The 20,290-nt window shown below is 38.4% G+C and overlaps 1 protein-coding gene across 1 annotated transcript; it reads right to left on the bottom strand.

The window, feature by feature from the left end:
- Positions 1–19,247: 19,247 nt before the first annotated feature.
- Positions 19,248–20,194, bottom strand: LOC101888063 (uncharacterized). Its single transcript, XM_005180075.4, has 2 exons — positions 19,939–20,194; positions 19,248–19,876 (listed from the first exon to the last, which is right to left on the bottom strand). Exons 1-2 carry the CDS (start codon positions 20,094–20,096, stop codon positions 19,330–19,332), a joined length of 705 nt encoding a protein of 234 aa, XP_005180132.1. The 5' UTR covers positions 20,097–20,194; the 3' UTR covers positions 19,248–19,329.
- Positions 20,195–20,290: the final 96 nt, after the last annotated feature.

The raw sequence follows: 20,290 nt of genomic DNA, 5'->3' as shown, positions 1-20,290 counted from the left end.
ATTCCAATCGACGAGGCTTGTCCGCAGGCAACATTCTTTGCGTCAATTGAATTTTGTACGGGAACAAATGCAAATCAATGCGAATAATCCGTTGTAAAGTGGACCGAGCCATGCCCAACTGCTGAGAACGGCGTTTTTGGGATGTTCTTGGGGACCTCCCAACACTGGCTCGTACGGCAGCGATATTCTCGGCCGATCGCCTTGGTCGACTTTTATATGGCCTCTTCGGATTAGAAAGAACCTTGCCAGTCGAAAATTTTTCGTATAAACGCTTAATGGTGTTCTTAGAAGGCGCACTTCTCACATTTTTTTATGTTTTAAAAGAACGTTGAGTTTTCACAATTGACTTCTTCTGTTGAATGTAAATTTCAACTATTTCAGAGCGCTCGCGTGGCGTGTATTGGTTCATGGTAAAAATCTGCTTGGACTCACGCTTCAAACGCGGTATGTCATTAAGCGATGTGACATCTCTGTCAAATGTTATGGCGCTGCCAGATGGGTCCGTCGAATATGGGCAACCCTGTATATTGAAAAAATACATATCGGAGCCGAGTTCAACAAAATGAAAACGCACATCCCGAAGTGCACTCGATATTAGCCATTTGATGCACAATAAACCTGAAAGATATATATGAGATATAAAGATACATATGGGAGCTATATCCAAATCTGAACCGATCTAGGCAAAATTGATGGCACTTATTTCTGAGCTGTATCTGATATCTTGTACCAAAGATGTTAGGAATGTGAGGGACTTAAAAATCAAATCGGATGAAATATATATTTGGGACCTAAAGCTATATCTGAACCGATTTTCACCAAATTAGATATACTTGCTTCCGGACTGAATTTGGTCGGATGTACCAAAAATCAAGACTTTTGGTCTGATATTGGCCATTTGGTACACAATTAACCCGAATTCGGTTGAAGAAATATATCGGCGCTATATACAAGTCTGAACCGATCTTAATCCAATTTGGCAGGGGTATTTCTGGACTGTACCACATATATGGCACCAAATATCACTCTTGTTGAGTGCATATTTCGAATATCGGGAAAATCAGCTGAAACATATATATGAGAGCTATAACTATATCTTAACTATATGACCTCTGGCCTCCTCTGTCGCTTTCGAACGAGTAAAGCCTCAAAAGTTTTTGTTGCTTGCCTAGCTTTAATAGCAGGATCTCCCGGTACATTTTCCAGGCTTTGGAAACGATGAGAACTTTGTCAAGGTTCCGTCTGGGCCAAACGCTTTGAATGACTTTGGGTTTCGGATAACATTTGCAACATCCCCCATAGTAACGGTGGTGGAGCCTCGTCGGCAGGAATACGACATAATAATCTTAGTTTAAAATTGTCGGTTAAAATATCCAGCGCACCTCTTCGAATCAGTAACCGCTACGTCGTTAAAAGTTAATGAGGTTCTTTTTTCCAGGTTACGAGAACGATTTACCGTTACATCTCACAGCTTACTCATATCGGTTTCAATGTTGTAACACTTTAGATGGTCAAGCCACCTCTCTCCTTAAGCTCCTGTACCAACCGGTTGAATTCCACTGGGAAAAGTGGTTTTAATTTGGGTTTTCCATCAGCAGGAATATAGCGAGCGCCTTCAGCTTTGATGATGTCTCGGAAAATTATTTTCGCCCCGAACATCAGAAGAGTTGAATTGTTCTCTGAAGCGAATGTTGGCGAACTTTCTGAATTTTGGCCAGTGAGCTTTCCCATGATTAAGAGAACTGCGGCGCTCTTAAATCAGGCGATCTGTTAATGGAGAAGATTATAGGGAGATGGTCTGATCCAACAGAAATTACGGATTGCCAAGTCACGTCATTTATCAGACCGCGTGATACTTTGGTTATGTCTGGCGAACTGTGACACACTCCTCTTACTGGGGTGGGGGCGTCCTCGTTTATTGTGCAAAATGTTGGTACATTTGTATCCGTTGCATCTCACCGAGACCAAACTGTGGTGGATGCGATTATGGCAAACGGAACAGAACAATGGCTAGGGGTTGGTCTCAAGCCAGTCTCGAACCAAAAGAAAACGGAGCTAATATTCAGGATAATGTTGCTGGACTAGGCATGTTATTCTCTGGCAGATAATTAACTCTAAAGGTTGACGTCTTTAAAAATAATACCGGAATTTTTCAACGGCATTTTTTAACATTTTGTAAGTTTCTATCACATGGTGGGAGGCATTAAATCTTTTACTTTTTCTACCCTATCTTTTACTTTTTCTACCCTACACCACATGGTGGTAAGGGTATTATGTCTTTGTCCATTTCTTTGTAACAGGAAGAAGGAAGCGAGATAAACCCATAGTTACTTTTGAGGATCTTCAAGGATCACTTTCTGAGTCGATTTATGAATTTCAGTCCGTCCAAACAATATTTGTATGGCCCAAGGACCCTATTGAAATTAGTCGGAATCGGTTCAAAATTAAATATAACTCCAATATACATGTTCGATCAGGTTTATTGTGCACAAAATGGTTAATATTAATCCGAATGGAGTGAATCTTAGCAAATCCGACCGAATTTTAAATCCCTCACATGCGTAATATGCACCCACAAGCATGGTATTTAGTCCCAGATATCAGATACATTCCAAAAATACCTCTGCTAAATTTTATCAAGATCGGTTAGGATTTGGATATAGTTCCCATATATATCTTCAACCGATTTCGGGTTAATTGTGCACCAAATGGCCAATATCAGCCGAAATAGAGTGAATTATGACACTTCCGACCGAATTCAGAACTCAGAATTTGGTAAAAATCGGTTCAGGTATGTTTCGATTCAGATTTTTATATAGCTTCGGTTTACATCTTCTTCCGATTTTACAGTTATTGCTCACTATATTCGTAATATCATCCCAAATTAAATAGATTTTTTCACATTCAACCATATTTTACTATTTGGTGAAGCTCTGTCCTGTATATCTATTGCTCAAATATATATTTTATACCCTCCACCAAAAAAGGTATGGAGGGTATATTAAGTTCGTCATTCCGTTTGTAACTCATCGAAATAATCATTTTAGACCCAACAAAGTATATATATTCTTGATCAGCGTAAAATTCTAAGACGATTTAGCCCTGTCCGTCCGTCTGTCCGTCTGTTGTAATCAAGCTACAGTCTAAACGAATTAAGATAGGAAAAAACTTTGCACAGATCTCTCTTTTGTCTGCAGGCAGGTCAAGTTCGAAGATGGGATATATCGGTCCACGATATCGTATAGCCCCCATATAACGGTACCCCCGATATTCGGTATTTTGATGATGTTAGCCACATTTTTCAATGGAATTGTCTGAAAATCCACACAAGTAGTTACTTGTGGGTACTTTATACCTCGGCAGAGAATTATCTATATAGGTCCACAATATCGTATAGCCTCCATATAACGGTACCCCCCGGTATTCGGCATTTTGATGATTTTAGCCATATTTTTCAATGGAATTGTCTTAAAATCCACACAAGTAGTTCCTTGCGAGTAATTTACCCCCTGAGAGAGAATTTTCTTTACAGGTCCACAATATCGTATGGCCCCCATGTAACGGTACCCCCGATATTCGGTATTTTGATGATTTTACCCACACTTTTCAACGGAATTGTCTGAAAATCCACACAAGGAGTTCCTTGTGGGTACTTTATACCTCGGCAGAGAATTGTCCACACAGGTTCACGATATCGTATAGCACCCATGTAACGGTACCCCCACGGTATTCGGTATTTTGATGATTTTTGCCACACTTTTCAATGGAATTATCTGAAATTCCACAAAAGAGGTCCCTTGTGGGCATTTTACCTCCTCAAAAAGAATTGTCTATATAGGTCCACAATATCGTATAGCCCCCATATAACGGTACTCCCCGATATTCGGTATTTTGATGATTTTAGCCACTTTTTCCAATGGAATTATACGAAAATCCATACAAGGAGTTCCATGTGAGTACTTTACACGCAGACATAGATTTGTCTTTATAGGTCCACAATATCGTATATCCCCCCATATATCGGCACCTTCTTATATTAGATATTTTAAAGATTTTAAAAGAATTTTTATTGGATTTAATTTTTTTTTGAAAATTTTCTAATTCGTTCCAAATGGTGGAGGGTATTCAAAGTTCGGCCCGGCCGAACTTACTGCTTTTTTACTTGTTTAATATAATCCATATCGAAGTCGTATCATGCACTATGCAGCAATGTTATTTGGTACTGTAGGTACAAAAGCCTCCATCAAATATGTTAAAAATCGTCTCAGAGTTGCATGTAGTTCCCAAATTGTGACTACTCCAAATCCATGATAGGCATTCGAAAAAGGATCATAGTTAGTATGATCTACTCCACATAGATTGCCAATATATTTTTTTTCGTTACAGGAGCCCTACTAAATACGCATATTATTGTAGGGTATTATATTGTCGGCCCGCCCGACTTTTGACCTTTCCTTACTGCTTTTACAATATATTCTTTATTCGATTTACCTACATTGTTGCATGTATAGAGATTTTTGATTAATTTTCCATTAATGCATTTTTAAAACATTCATGAATTTCATTTTATGCTCAGCATGAAATTTCCCGCCATGCAATTTTTTAATGATGTAATGTTAATTTCACTTTTTAATTTGCCAACATTTTGCCATTATTGCATGCGAGGACAAAAGCATGTGCGTAAACTTTGTATTTAACATCATTAATATTTATTAACAAATTGCGAAAATAAATAAATAAATACGCACTCACACACAGACACACATACACACAAAGTTCTCTTTCGAAACAAGTGAACCGATGAAAATGTAACCTCCCCAATTAAGTGAGTATTTACTGGAGTATTATTCACCAATACCAACTATTGGCCGGCCGGCCGACCAGCAGCTGGGCCAAATGGCAAGGGACGGGACTGGATGACAGATGGACGGACGGACGATATGTCGGAGTATTTGCCTTAATTAAAATTGATTACCAGCATGGTGGAGAAGCAACAACAAAAAACTCACACACACACAAAGAGACTACATGTTATGGCCAAAAATAAAATACAAGTTGTGGACTTTCGGTTTCTGTGTCGACATTGAATCGACTCACAACAAGACAAACAAATATTATTGTTGAGCTTATTAACTGGAATTCGCCAAGGGAAAAGTTTCTCCCGCTGTGCCCCAATGTTTGTTTGCGGCAACTTAAATAAAAGTGAAAACAAGACTAAATGCAAACTACTGGCTTAAAATTAAAAGAGGGAGTGGGAGAGGATGTTGGTGAATAAATAAAAACATACCAAATGTAAAGTCAAGGTAAGGCAAATGCACAAAAAAGAGTTGCCCCAATTTACGATGCAGAACCGGAACATGAACACATAAACAAGGTCAGTTGATGTTCTTTGAGGGATCTCGTTCTTAACATAATTGGGAGAACATTTGGAAACTGAAATGTAATTTTGAAAATGCAATGAGAATTGGAATTTAAAAACAAAGCTGCCAGACGAGAAAATTTAAAAATGTTAAGGGGGGAGATTTTGAGTGGGAAAGTGTATATAAGAAATTAACAAGTAAAAAAAAACATTAAGTTCGGCCGGGCCAAACTTTTGATACCCTCCACCTTAGGGTAAAAGAAACATTAGAAGAAATGTGGCAAAAACCATTAAAATGCCGAATATCGGGAGCTACCGTTATATGGGGGCTACATCAAATCATGGACCCATGCATGAAATGTTTCGCCGCCGAAGCTGGAAGCCATTATGACCAATAAATACCAATTTCCAGACAAATCCGTGAAAAAATGTGGCATAAGTCATCAAAATACCGAATATCGGGAGGTACCGTTATATGGGGACTATACCAGAACGTGGACCGATATATCTCATTTTCAATACCAACCATCCTAGACACAATGCAAATAGCTCTGCTTAATTTTGGCGCTCTACGTCAAATAATGTGGGCTGTATCGTGATTTCAACAGACAGACAGACAGACGGACAGACAGACAGATGGACATCGTTAAATCGACTTAGAATTTTAAGCTGATTATGAATATATATACTTTATGGGGTCTAACACGAATATTTAAGGATGTTACAAACGGAATGACAAAGTTAATATACCCTCCTTTCCAAGGTGGAGGGTATAAAAATCGGAAATAATGTACTTAATATGATTTTTTAACCACTAAGACCACGCCCTCGGGGAGAATAGCTGCTTGCTATCGAATGCATCTACAGGTTACGGATAGTGAAAACCCTAGTAGATATACTAGGTAGCTGTGAATTGAATAAGCAGTCGCAGACGGTCAGTGGGTCTGGGGGAGAGTCTCGTCTTAAGTACCCGATTGCCAATGAATCTTAGATTGACGAGGCGTTTTTTCGTTGTCCCTAAAATGGCCAAACCTCAGTGCTGGCTCCCACATAAAGAGGACTTCCTAACGCTTGGGTGTTATGTGACCCACGGGTACAAATTGAAGTCAAGGTACCGACTGTATTCTAACATAGCTTTTTTGTTACCTGAGCGCCTCGACAATTATTAGGTTTATTTACCGAGTCTTTGTTATTGTACAGAGGCAATGCCAGGGCCGACTACGGTCCCTTCACAAGACAATCTTCTCACTCCCTGCTGGTGTGGAGGCCTTGACAGCCTTAGTCAACAAAGCTACTTAGTAACAAAGCTGACTCTTGTTGAGGACAACCTTAAAAGACAGATACAGGCGAGTATGGGACCATTAGGGCTGTCTGAGGAGGACGCGGACATGGATACCTTGGCAGTCCAGGCCTCTAACTCTAGTCAGGTGTCGACTTCCAAGAAAGTCGACCTAAATAGTCCTAGCTTTCCCAATACCAATGTGTCGGTAAATACCGAATAGTCCACACTTTCTAGGCAGGAGGCTATCGAGGTAGAATTAGAACATAGCGGCGTCTCCATTGATAAAATGAAAGTGCAGCTGAGCTCTCCCGACAGCGAGAGCGTCAAATACAAAGTAATGAAGGATAGAAAAGGAATATCAGCGAGCAGTAAACTACTGTAGTCGATATGTCAACGGAGATCCATCTAAGCTCACAGGAGCCCAAGCTTATCAGGATGAATTTACAGTTCATTAGAAAGTTCTAGAGGACGTATCCTAACCTAACATCAAGAAAACACTTATTAAGCAGAATACCCACATGCAGAACTGTTGTGAAACCAGTATGGGCCTCAAGAAAGACGACAACTGCGGGAAAGTCCTGCTCGTCTGGAAAGGAGGCAACTAAGTAAACTGTAACAAAGTTGCCTTTAAAAAAGGCCTCTGATATGCCAGAGCCGGAGGTACCACCCTCCAAAGCAAGGGAAGCTGAGGCTGAGGTTAAATCCTTGGATCTGCTTACCACTAAAAATGCTGCGAAGAAGAAGACGAAATCAAATATAGCTATACCCCCGAAATCGATTCTGCCGAGCCCATCAGTTGATTTATCAACGCAACGCGTTACAACGTGCAACAACAGGTTGACAGGGCAAATTCAACCAAAGCGAAAACTGCAGCAAACGGACATAAAGGTGTCTTATCTGCTGAGTTAACAATTTCGCTGTAGGAAGCAGCATCAAAGGTGACCAAGTCCCCCTATGCTTCGGTGGCGGCAAAGAGGGATAATGGAAGGCATACTAATGGGAGAAGAAAGCCATTCTGTGGGTAATGCTAATCTAACCCAATGGGTTCATCTTCGAGGATCATTGGCTGCTCATCGATGAGAAGATCCGATATATCTACTTGTCGGATGAGGTCGAGGAGCGGAATGCATAGAGCTTTGGTAGATTTTCTAATTTCCGCAATGAATGGCTTTGAATCCATTTTGGAAGGCCGAACTTCAGCTAATAATCTCGGCGTAAAATATCGGTATCATCTTGGTCCAGTGGTTCTGTCTATTCAACAATGGGATCTCCGAGGCAAATGCCAAAAACTATACCGTCTTCGCCTCCACAAATGAGGACAAGGTTAGGACCAGTTGCGCATCCTTAAACCAAACCAAAGACTCAAAAAAAGTAAACAGATCCTTTGCAGATCAGATATGAGAAGAGTTTTTTTAAACTTACGATTCAGAACTGTCCGCTCGTCTGTTGTAATCACACTACAGTCAAAACGAATGAAGATAGGAAGCTAAAAATTTGCCGCAAGCAGGATAAGATGGGCTATATTGGTTCAGGATATCGTATAACCCCCTTATAACGATGTCTCACGATATTCCGTTTTTTTGATGATTTTACCCACATTTTTCAATGGAAATGTTTGAAATTCTACATAAGGAATTCTTCGTGACTACTTTACCCTCTGAAAGAGAATTGTGAGAATTAACGGTACATCCCGATTTTCGGTATTTTAATGATTAAAGGCCCATTTTTCAATAAATTTGTCTGAAAATCCCTACAAGTAGTTCTTTCTGAGTACTTTACTTCCTGAAAGAGAATTGTCTATATAGGTCCACGATATCGTATAGCCCCATATAACGGTACTCCTCGATGACTTTAGCGACGTAGTTGACCGGAACTGTTTCAAATTTCGTATTAAAGTTCGTAATGGGTACTACAGCCTATGACAGAAAATTGCGTATGCAGACCCACGTCTTCCTATAGCCTCCATAAAACGGTATCTTCCTATTTTCGGTATTTTGATGATTTTAGCTACATTATTCAACGGAGTTGTTTCGAATTTTGTCTTTAGAGCTCGTAATAGGAACTACAGTCTATGACAGAAAATTGTCTATAAAGGTCCAGGTCTTCTGATAGACCCGATATAACGGTACATCCCTACGTTAGCTTTATTCGGTATTTTAAATATTTTAACAGAATTGTTAACGGATTTTTTTATACCCTCCACCTTGGACAGGAGGGTATATTAACTTTGTCATTCCGTTTGTAACATCCTTAAATATTCGTCTTTGACCCCATAAAGTATATATATTCATAATCAGCATAAAATTCTAAGTCGATTTAACGATGTCCGTCTGTCTGTCTGTCTGTCTGTCTGTCTGTCTGTTGAAATCACGATACAGCCCACAATATTTGCCCTAGAGCGCAAAAAATTAGCAGAGCAATTTGTATTGTGTCTAGGATGGTTGGTATTGAAAATGATATATATCGGTCCACGTTCTGGTATAGACCCCATATAACGGTACCTCCCGATATTCGGTATTTTGATGATTTATGCCACATTTTTTCACTGATTTGTTTGAAAATTGGTATTTGTAGGTCATAACGGGTCCCTGTGCGTGTGGCGAAACATGGCATGTAAAGGTCCACGTTTTGGCATAGGCCCCATATAAAGGTACCTCCCGATATTCGGTATTTTGATTATTTTTGCCACATTTTTTCACGGATTTGTCTAAAATTTGGTATTTTTTGGTCATAATGGGTTCCAGCTCCGGTGGCGAAACATTGCATGTATGGGTCCACGATTTGGTATAGCCCCCATATAACGGTACTTCCTGATATTCGGTATTTTGATGGTTTTTGCCACATTTTTTCACTGATTTGTCTAAAAATTGGTATTTGTGGGTCATAATGGGTCCTAGTTCGTGTGGCGAAATATTGTATGTATAGGTCCACGTTTTGGTATAGTCCCCATATAACGGTACCTACCAATATTCGGTATTTTGGTGATTTTTTACACATTTTTTCACAAATTTCTCTGAAAATTGGTAGTTGTAGATCATAATGGGTCCCAGTTCGTGTGGCGAGTTATTGAAATTATAGGTCCACGTTTTGGTATAGCCCCCATATAATGGTACCTCCCGATATTCGGTAATTTCTTGATTTTTGCCACATTATTTCATGGATTTATCTGAAAATTGGTATTTCTAGGTCATAATGGGTTCTAGCTCCTTTGGCGAAACATTGCATGTGTAGGTCCACGATTTGGTATAGCCCCCATACAACGGCACCTCCCGATATTCGGCATTTTAACGGTTTTTGCCACATTTCTTCTAATGTTTCCTTTACCCTAAGGTGGAGGGTATTAAAAGTTTGGCCCGGCCGAACTTAATGTTTTTTTACTTGTTTTGTTTTTTTTTTTTTTGAAAATATCCCATTTCGTTCCAAATGGTAGAGGACATTCAAAGTTCGGCCCGGCCGAACTTATTGTTGTTTTTTTTTTAGTTGTTAAGAAATTAAATGTAAATCAAAATTTATAACATTTCCTACTCTCTATGTTTCCATTAGTTTTCTTCTCTACTGAATGCCTTTCTACAAAACATCTTTCCATTCAGTAACTTTAAAAACGCATTCTCCTCAAAAACAAGCAAATGCATGTTGAAAAATTTTATCAACATTTTCATCCAATTCCTACTGAAGTTATTTCATTACATTTGTGTTTAGAGTTATTCTCCTTGCTCTCTCTGTTGATTCGTTCGCCAAGGATAACAAGTTGTTTCTTCACAGCTTTATTAAGTTCACAACATTTGCTGTCGTTTAAATTGTTTCTCCCTGTTTGATGTTAAACTATCTAAAACTATCTTTTCAGTCTTATCATATCAAGAATGTTACAAACTTGTCTATCAGCAAATCCAACTAAATCTATGTTTTGAAAAGACATGAAAAGAAAAATGGATATATTGAACTTCAACTTCGAACTCCATGAACGGGATATGTGTTGAAAAGAAAAAAATCGTTGCTGCATTTTATTTCAATTGCTTAGCAAAGAGGAAAGAAGGAACATTTCCAAAATTTAAGGAACTACGGACATTTTAAAATACCCTATTTTCCATTATTAACCAGTAAAGAAAGTCTTAAAGTAGAGCGGGGCCTACTTTATTATACCCTATTTCCCTATGTCAATATTTAAGGATCTATGGCCATTTTAATGTTACTATCTTTCATCTTTAAAAAACTGAATGAAAAAGCATGCTATAACCCCAAAAATGTCAATATTTAGAGACCTCTGACCGTCCTAAAATAGTCTGAATGAAAAAGCATGCTAAAAACCCCGGAATGTCAATATTTAAGGAGTTATGGCCATTTTAAAGTGTACTATCTTTCATCTTTAAAAAACTGAATGAAAAAGCATGCTAAAAGCATGAAAAAACATGTTAAGTTCGTAAATAAGCCATGCAGGTCCACGTTTTCATATAGCCCCCATATAACGGTACCTCCCAATATTCGGCATTTTGATGATTTTGGCGTCATTATTCACCGGAATCGTTTCAAATTTGGTATTTGAAGTTCATATTGGATACTACAGCCTAAGAGAGAAAATTGTCTGTGCAGGTCCACGTCTTCGTATAACCCCCATATAATTGCACCTCCCTATATTCGCAATTTTGATGATTTTAGCGAACATTTTTACCGGAAAAGTTTCAATTTTGGTATTTGGAGTTCGAAATGGATACTACATCCTAAGACAGAAAATTGTCTGAGCAGGTCCACGTCTTCGTATAGACCCCATATATCAGTACCTCCCGCTATTCAAAATTTTGATGATTTTAGCGACATTATTCCCGGAATTGTTTGAAATTTGGTATTTGAAGTTCGTTATGGATACTGCAGCCTAAGGCAGAAAATAGTCTGTGCGGGTCCACGTCTTCTTATAGCCCCCATATAGCGGCACCTACCGATATTCGGTATTTTATTGATCTTAGCGATATTATTCACCGGAATTGTTTCAAATTTAATATTTGAAGTTCCAAAGGGATAGTACAGCCTAAGACAGAAAATTACTGAGCAGGTCCACGTCTTCGTATAGCCCCCATATATCAGTACCTCCCGCTCTTCAATATTTTGATGATTTTAGCGACACTATTCACCGGAATTGTTTCAAATTTGGTACTTGAAGTTCGTAATGGGATCTATAGTCTGTGACAGAAAATTGTCTATGCAGGTCCAGGTCTTCGTATAGGCCCCATATATCAGTACCTCCCTATATTCGGTATTTTATTGATCTTAGCGATATTATTCACCGGAATCGTTTCAAATTTGGTATTTGAAGTTCGTATTGGATACTACAGCCTAAGAGAGAAAATTGTCTGTGCAGGTCCACGTTTTCGTATAACCCCCATATAATTGTACCTCCCTATATTCGCAATTTTGATGATTTTAGCGAACATTTTTACCGGAAAAGTTTCAATTTTGGTATTTGGAGTTCGAAATGGATAATACAGCCTAAGCCAGAAAATTGTGTGAGCAGGTCCACGTCTTTGTATAGACCCCATATATCAGTACCTCCCTATATTCGGTACTTTAATGATCATAGTAACAATATTCGCCGGAATTGTTTCAAATTTGGTATTTGAAGTTCGTAATGGAACTACAGCCTAAGACAGAAAATTGTCTGAGCAGGTCCACGTCTTCTTATAGCCCCATATATCAGTACCTCCCTATATTCGGTATTTTGATGATTTTAGATACATTATTCACCGAAATTGTTTCAAATTTGGTATTTGAAGTTCGTAATGGAACTACAGCCTATGACAAAAAATTGTCTGTGCAGGTCCACGTCTTCCTATAGCCCCCATATATCAGTACCTCCCAATATTCGGTATTTTGATGATTTTAGCGACATTATTCACCGAAATTGTTTCAAATTTGGTATTTGAAGTTCGTTATGGATACTGCAGCCTAAGGCAGAAACTAGTCTGTGCGGGTCCACGTCTTCTTATAGCCCCCATATAGCGGTACCTCCCGATATTCGGTATTTTAATGATCTTGGCGATATTATTCGCCGGAATTGTTTCAAATTTGATATTTGAAGTTAAAAAGGGATAGTACAGCCTAAGAAAGAAAAATTACTGAACAGGTCCACGTCTTCGTATAGCCCTCATATATCAGTACCTCCCTATATTCGGTATTTTGATGATTTTAGCGTCATTATTAACCGGAATTGTTTCAAATTTGGTATTTGAAGCTCGTAATGGATACTACAGCCTAAGGGAGAAAATTGTCTGTGCAGGTCCACGTCTTCGTATATGCCCCATATACTAATATATATTATCTATATTATTAGACGAGTTTAGGTACAATATCCACCGATATTGTTAGAGATATCGTATTTAAACTTCGTAATGGATGCTACAGCCTCTGACAGAAAATTGTCTGGCTGGTCCAGGTCTTCGCACAGCTTCGATATAACGGTACCTCCCTATATGCGATATTTTGATGATTTTAGCTACATTACCGTTTACTTTAACCGTTTATTTTAAGTTTCGAATTTGAATATAGTAATGGCTTATGACAAACAATGCCTATGTAGGACCACGTCGTATAGACCCCAATAGACCTCTATATTTGGTATTTTTAAAATTTTAACAGAATTTTTTAAGAATTTTATTTTTTGAAAATGTTTAAATTAGTTTTAAAAGGTGGAGGGTATTCGAAGTTCGGCCCGGCCGAACTTACTGCTTTTTAACTTGTTCATTATTAAAAAACCGTCCTCAGGTCATCACGGATTTTCGCGGTTTATTCATTGCTCCTGTATGTGAATTTTTGGTATTTTATCCCTTTGTCCATTATTTGCACAATGGAAAGGACAACAAAGCAACCTAGATAATAGGAAGAAAGAGCAGAATATATTTCCTCTTCCTGGAGTTTCCACCACATAATAGGATTGCGTAATAATTATCTGAAAAATTCCATTTTATGGATTAGAATGTAATTTCATAGCCCAGATTGACACTTTTTTATGGGCAGTAAAAGCTTTTGTTACATTGTCAATCTATTATTTGCCACGCAGTGTGGTATTGAAGCGGATATTTACATTAACGTATCACTTCAATCACTTCTTAAAGTGACCCTTTTTTTGGTGGGGAACAATGAATAATTCTATGGTAAGACCTAAAAAATTTTATTACTGTTGTTGATGTAAATAAAATTGTATTTTTTGTAAGCTCAAATATCAGAAATCATGCCTCCGGTTCGTTGATGTTATTTTTATAAAATTTTCCGTTTTTTTTTTGTGGTATTGAGTTCCGCTAGTCTTTTCTTCATGTACCGGGAACCCCTGTTGGGGTTAAAAGGTTTTTTTTTTGTTATTTTTATAGCGAAATAGAGATGGGTGGGGGAGTGAATTGGGAGAAAAAAAATACCCGAAAAATTCTCTTCAAACCAAAAACTTCCCATCAGGAAATTGTTGCTTTCAACAATGTTATGACCCAACAACAATGGCCGACAAAAAAAAAAACAGGCCAGAATAAAAGAAGGCAAAACATGGCATTCAGCCTTTGAGCAATCGTTTATTCATTTATGTCCGAGAAGGGAGTGGTTGTACCCCGCAAAAGGGAGATGTGGGTTTCGGACAATAAGCTTTATTCCAAAAAAAAATCGAAATTCAAAACTGATTGATTTACAATTTGATTGAATGAACTGGCCACAAAACAATTCAACTGCACTGCATATTATGTTGTTAAAGTGTTTCGAGCATCATTCGCTTCGGGATTCGGTTCAATGGAAAAATACAATAAGTAGGCTTGTTTTCCGATGTTAGTTAGCTACTAGCCATGCGATGTATTGTTCGAAAATAGTTTTTCCAAGTAGAATATTGGCTTGAATTGGCGGGTGGTTTGTAAGGAAATTTGCAAAAATTAGTGAGGAATAAAAAAGAAGACATCAAGGGTCTAAATCTTACCTAAATGCCAGGAATTCAAACAGGGTGAGATAAAAAACTGCAACAAAATCAAACGCCATAATTTTTACATTTTTTTTTTTAAATTTCATTGAAGGAAAGCAAAAAATCTCGGAAATCGCATCAAATTTTAGAATAAGTTTAGATTTGTTCGAATTGGCCACCTTTGGCATGAATTATGGCCTTCAAACGGCCAATGAAACCGTCACACGCTGCCCGAATGTTGCTCTGCGGTATTTTGGCCCATTCCCGGCGAAGCGCTTGCTTGAGGTGATCGACACTATGGTATTTTTTTAATGCCAACCTTGCTTTCCAAAATACTCCAGACACATTAGTCCAACGGATTGGTATCCGGAGATTTTGTTGGTCATTATGCGCTGGAAATGAAGCGAGGAACCTCATTTTGTAACCATTCTTGGGTGGCGCGTGCTGAGTGCAATGGTGCTGAGTCCTGTTGGAATGTTCAAGGTCTGCGGCCAAAACGTTTGTGGTCCAAGGCTTTAATACACCCTCCAGAATATTTTCGCGATAATATTCGGCATTTATTCTGATGCCACGGTCGATTAATACGAGCGGAGAGCGACCATCGACTGTTATGGCAGCCCACACCATCACCATTGTCGGCGCTTGAGTTCTGGTGGCCAACCGAAGGTGCATATTTTTAGCTGACCTCTTTGGCAAGTAAACACGATAAATTTGTTTGTTTGCAAACTGCTGGACAACGAATGTTTTCTCATCGGAGAAAACCAAATTCGGCAGTTCACCACTTTCGGGCAAGCGGAGCAACTCTTTATCTCTTTTGAGTCTATTTCCTTTCTGTTGCGGTGTAAGTTCTTGCACCTTTTGGAATTTCAATGGCTTTAGCCCGAGTTCATTTTTCAATATTTGCCGAATTGAACATTGCGATATGTTCAGCTCACGAGACATTTTTCGGCTACTGCGATGGGGGATTCGATCAAGTCGCTTCTTTACTTTTCGAACGATTTCTGCTGATGTTGCTATTTTCTTCCGTCCCCTTCCTTGACGTCGGGCTACGCTATCAGTATCACGGTAACAAACGATGGTACGAGACACAAAATATTTATTCACTTTTAAATGCTGGAGGGCTCTAACGATAGCCATTTGTGGTTTTCCAGTCAAATATAAAGAAATCACGACATCACGCTTGAATTCCATCAGGAATAACTTTTTTCTGGAAAGTTCTCACAAAAATGCTTTCATACGCTTGTAAACAATATAATGAGCTGTCACTGGAATAGTTTTGACGGCTGTCGGACGAGTGGCTTAGAAATGACAGCAGTCTGAAATTTATTGCAGTTTTTCCCACTACTTGCTTCGATTTTATGAAATTGTGGTGGTACCTCCTGTACTGGGAGAGATCGTACACGTCTTAGAATACCTTTCTTAGCCCTGTCAATTTGAGGGGGAGGGTGTTCTATAAATTACCGGTCAAAATAACTCGCGCCCCTCTTCGTATCTGTAACTTCTACGCCGTTAAATGGACAGATGTCCGATCATCCTTCTTTTCAGTGTTCGAGAGCGACTTTAACGTTGTCTATAATTTACTCCATGAGGTACTGATGTTTTAATGCTTCAGATGTTCTAGCCACTTTTTCCGCTTATGCTCACCAACTAACCTGTTTACCTTAAGAGCAAGTTCCCTGACTCTGGGACTATTGGGTTTAGTACGGCAGACCCTAATAATACCTAACCCTGCTGGGAAGTTTGGTCTTATTTCAGCTACTCAACCAGTATATAACGAGAGGCTACAGCTTTGTTGATGTCCCGCAATTACTATTAGAACAACAGATGTGTTAGGAAGTTTTCTGAAGCGACGATTGGTATATTCTCCGAATTCATGTCAAATGGCTTTTCCGTAGTTAAGGAAAGTGTGACGTTCAGGGTCTATGAAGTCGGGTGGTCTGTTGATGGCAATCTAGCCTAGCTTGTAAATCCACAATGAAAATCAAGATAATTTGAAAGGGTTTATACATAATATACCTGGGGATCCAAAAGAAACGGACTCCCAAAGGAGGTTCCCAGCATTTTAATAACCGGTATGAACCCTGGAGATACAAACTCTTCTTAAAACATGCGGAAACCAAGAGATACGAACTCTTCAAGGGTTATAAATAAAACGCGAGAGATACAAACACCTTAAGGGCTATACCTAAATCGGGGAGAACACAAAGGAGACAAACTGTTCAAAGGTAACACCTAAAACGCGGAGTACCCATGGGATACGAACTCATGGGTTATACCAGAGACACCAAGTACCCAAAAGATATGAACTCCATAAGAGCTTCACTAAAGCACCGTGAACCCAAGGTATATGGATTATACCTAAAATACCGAGAAACCAAGAGATGCAGACTTTTAGAATTTATTATTGAACAAGTAAAAAAGCTGTAAGATCGGCTGGGGCGAACTTCGAATGCCCTCCATCATTTGAAACGAATTTAAAAATTTTCAAAAAAAAATAAAATCCGTTAAAAATTCTGTTAAAATCTTAAATATACCGAATGTAGCCATTATATTAGGGTCTATATGACGACATGGACCTGCATAGGCAACTTTTGTCATAAGCCACTACAATATTCAAATGCGAAACTTAAAAAAAAAATGGTTTATAATGTAGCTAAAATCATCAGAATACCGAATATAGGAAGTTACCACGGGTGTTATAAAACGCATAGACAATTTTCGGGGATAGGCTGTAGCATGGTACAATAAAAAGGTAAGGTAGAGCTCCCAGCTGATTACAATTTTTTTTCTAAGTGTGCCCGACTTCTGCCAATTCTGTGTACAAAATACTTTGTACATACTTTTGAGTGCGATCGATGCTCTGGGAAAATGTGGCAATAAAAGATAAATGTTCTAAAATTAAATATTTCCCAGCCGCCATAAAATATCACATGTGAAGAATTCGGCGATCTTGTGCGCTGACGCATACGATAATGTGTGAGATAATAAAGGTTATGACCCACACGCACAGATATCGATGCGCTCAGTAGATGCACAAGACCACTTGAATGAGATGTCAAGCAGCCCTGCAATGTTCTCCATTCAATATTAGAATAGATAAGAACAATTGTGTGGCTGCGACTAGGTTAAGTTAGATTAGTTTTAGTAGTACGTAAGGAACACATTTTAAAAATAAAATCAGAATTGAAACAACAGCCTAACCTTTCGGTTGGTTTTCTCTTCTCATTCATTGGTCCTTCGAGCCGGATCTGAAATAGAACTGAAAATACAGCCAAACCATTCGGTTGGTTTTCTCTTCTCACTCATTGGTCAATCGAGCCTTCACTTTTGTCAAAGTGAAACGAATTAGCGACCACACAAAGAAAATAGTAGGAGTTTTCCCCCACCAGTGGTAAGAGACTCACTACAGGCAGAAGTAGCTATTCTTCAAAAAGAGAGGAGAATAGCTACCAATAAAAATCCGTTGAGGGATACAATTATAAAGAGCCATAACGGCAAAATTTAAACATATATATTTAAAAAAAAAGACCCACGGGGCAAATTAAAAAAAAAAAAAAAAACATAACGAAAAGAGGACAACGAAAGTCCCAATAAAACAAAAAAAAAATACAAATTTGAAAAGAGGACATCAAAAGTCCAAAATAAAAAAGAAACAAATTAAAAAAAAATAGATAAAAGCCAAGAAGGCAATATAAAAAAGTTTTGAAAAGAGGACAAATGGACCCATCTAAATTAAAAATTGTAAAGGGAGGAGAGTCCGTGCCTCCAGGGACCAGCTATATAGTTGCCTTTCCAAATAATAAGACACAAAAACTCCGCTTTACTTTAAGCCTTTTATTTATAATTTTAAAACAAAAGAAACAATGATTGCAACAGTCAGAACACTTGGTACATTCAATTATTTTCTTATGGGCACTACCGACACTGTGAACGTATCTAGCAATCCACTATAAGAACTTCCTTGAATTTTATAATTTTCAGAGTACCGCACTGACAACCAGAACGTATCTAATGCTAAGTACTTCTTACCTCAACCAAGTGATCTGCAATAATGAATAAACTCTTATCGAGCGCACGCCTTTTATAGGCAGAAAGCTCTACATAATTTGTAGTGAGCTTTATCAATGAGTAAAAGCTGTTTCTCATCAACGTGCGCACACTCAACCAACTCATAAACAAAACAAAGAATGCCAAATAGTTTGGAATGCGCAAACCGTTGCACAGATCATGAGTGTTTACTAGAATCACAAAACAACAACAAACATGAGAGTGAGTGTAATGCCTCGTTTTTCGAAGCTGTTCTACCTGCTATTGTACCATGGGCTGTAGTATCCATTACGAACTTCAAATGACACAATTCCGGTAAATAATGTCGCTAAAATCATCAAAATACCGAATATCGGGGAGTACCGTTATATGGGGGCTTTACGAAGACGTGGACCTGCACAGACAATTTTCTGTCATAGGCTGTAGTTTTCATTACGAATTTAAAATAACAAATTTGAAACAATTACGAATACCAGGGACGCGATCCTGCACAGACAATTTTCTGTCATGGTGGAGGGCATAACCATACTATGGTGGAGGGTATAAATCAATTCAAGGAGACAATTCGAACCAAATGCAAGTATAAAGGAAAGGAATAAAAGCTACAATTCCGCAAGGGATAAAAGAAAAATTTTCAATGATAATTTTTAATATATCTTAACATATTCAACTTTTATTGTGAACCCAGTTCCATTTTCTCCGTAATTTTTAAAGAACAACTACTTATTTCTTGATGGCATCTAAAATTTTCCTCGACAAACATTTACCCGTTTCACAATCCGAGTTTTTTTCAGCCTTCGCCTTAATCTCCTCGGCCAACGTTAGCAATTGTAGTACAACATTATCAAAATATTGCAATTTTTGCTCCTGCTCCTGTAACCGTTCAACACTTTCTGTTAGCAGCTTCGATATATTTGCACGCCTTTCATTATCTTCGGCAGTGGAAACGGATTGTTGCAAGGCAGTTTCTAAATTTTGCAGACGCTCCGAAAACTTATCAAATTGCGACAATTTTTCTTGGATTTTAAGCTTCATTTCCATCAACGGATCATTTTCGCACTGCTCGCCCAGGTTTTGTGAAATTTGTTTGAATTTCGCCATTTGATCGGCATCGTTGACATTGATCATCAACTGAAGTTGACTGGCGATTTGTTTGAGTTTATTTTCTGTCGTTGTTGAGAGATTTTCCAATTTACATTTTTCCACGGGGTTATCGGTTTCCAGAAGATCGGATTTAACGTCGTTAATTTCTCTAGAGAGAATGTCGAAACTGAAAATACAGAAGTGGGAAGTTGTTATGTCTGTGAATATATATATTTTTTTAATATTTACCCTCTTTTCAGCTGCTTGATGTCATTTTCCAAACCAAACTGTGATTCCCTCAAGAGATGGGAATCGGCCATTAGTTGCTGCTCCAAATGATTATGTTCTCCGCCCGCTGATATTCCAGCAACAGAAATAACGAGAATAAATATAAATTTCCAATACATTGGGATTTTTTTGTTTTGCCTGCGATCTACTCAAGCGGGTTTTAGCTGGGCAAATGATAGCTATGATGGCTTGAATTTTGGTTTTTAATTCAATTGAATTTCTTATCAGCGTTCTTGGAATGAACAACGCTTTAAAGCAATGCTGTACAAAACTCAGATGAGAGAACGTGCAGAGAGAGAGAGAGAGAGAATGC

This window comes from Musca domestica, unplaced genomic scaffold, assembly GCF_030504385.1.
Source record: "Musca domestica strain aabys unplaced genomic scaffold, Musca_domestica.polishedcontigs.V.1.1 6, whole genome shotgun sequence".
Taxonomy (NCBI): domain Eukaryota; kingdom Metazoa; phylum Arthropoda; class Insecta; order Diptera; family Muscidae; genus Musca; species Musca domestica.
Note: the sequence above shows the minus strand (reverse complement) of the source record. Positions and strands in the feature narration are given on the sequence as shown.

Coding starts and splice junctions, on each gene's coding strand:
- LOC101888063 (XM_005180075.4), bottom strand. CDS start 20,096: ATGTATTGGAAATTTATATTTATTCTCGTTATTTCTGTTGCTGGAATA. Junction 19,877..19,938: donor ATCAAGCAGCTGAAAAGAGG/GTAAATATTAAA, acceptor CTGTATTTTCAG/TTTCGACATTCTCTCTAGAG.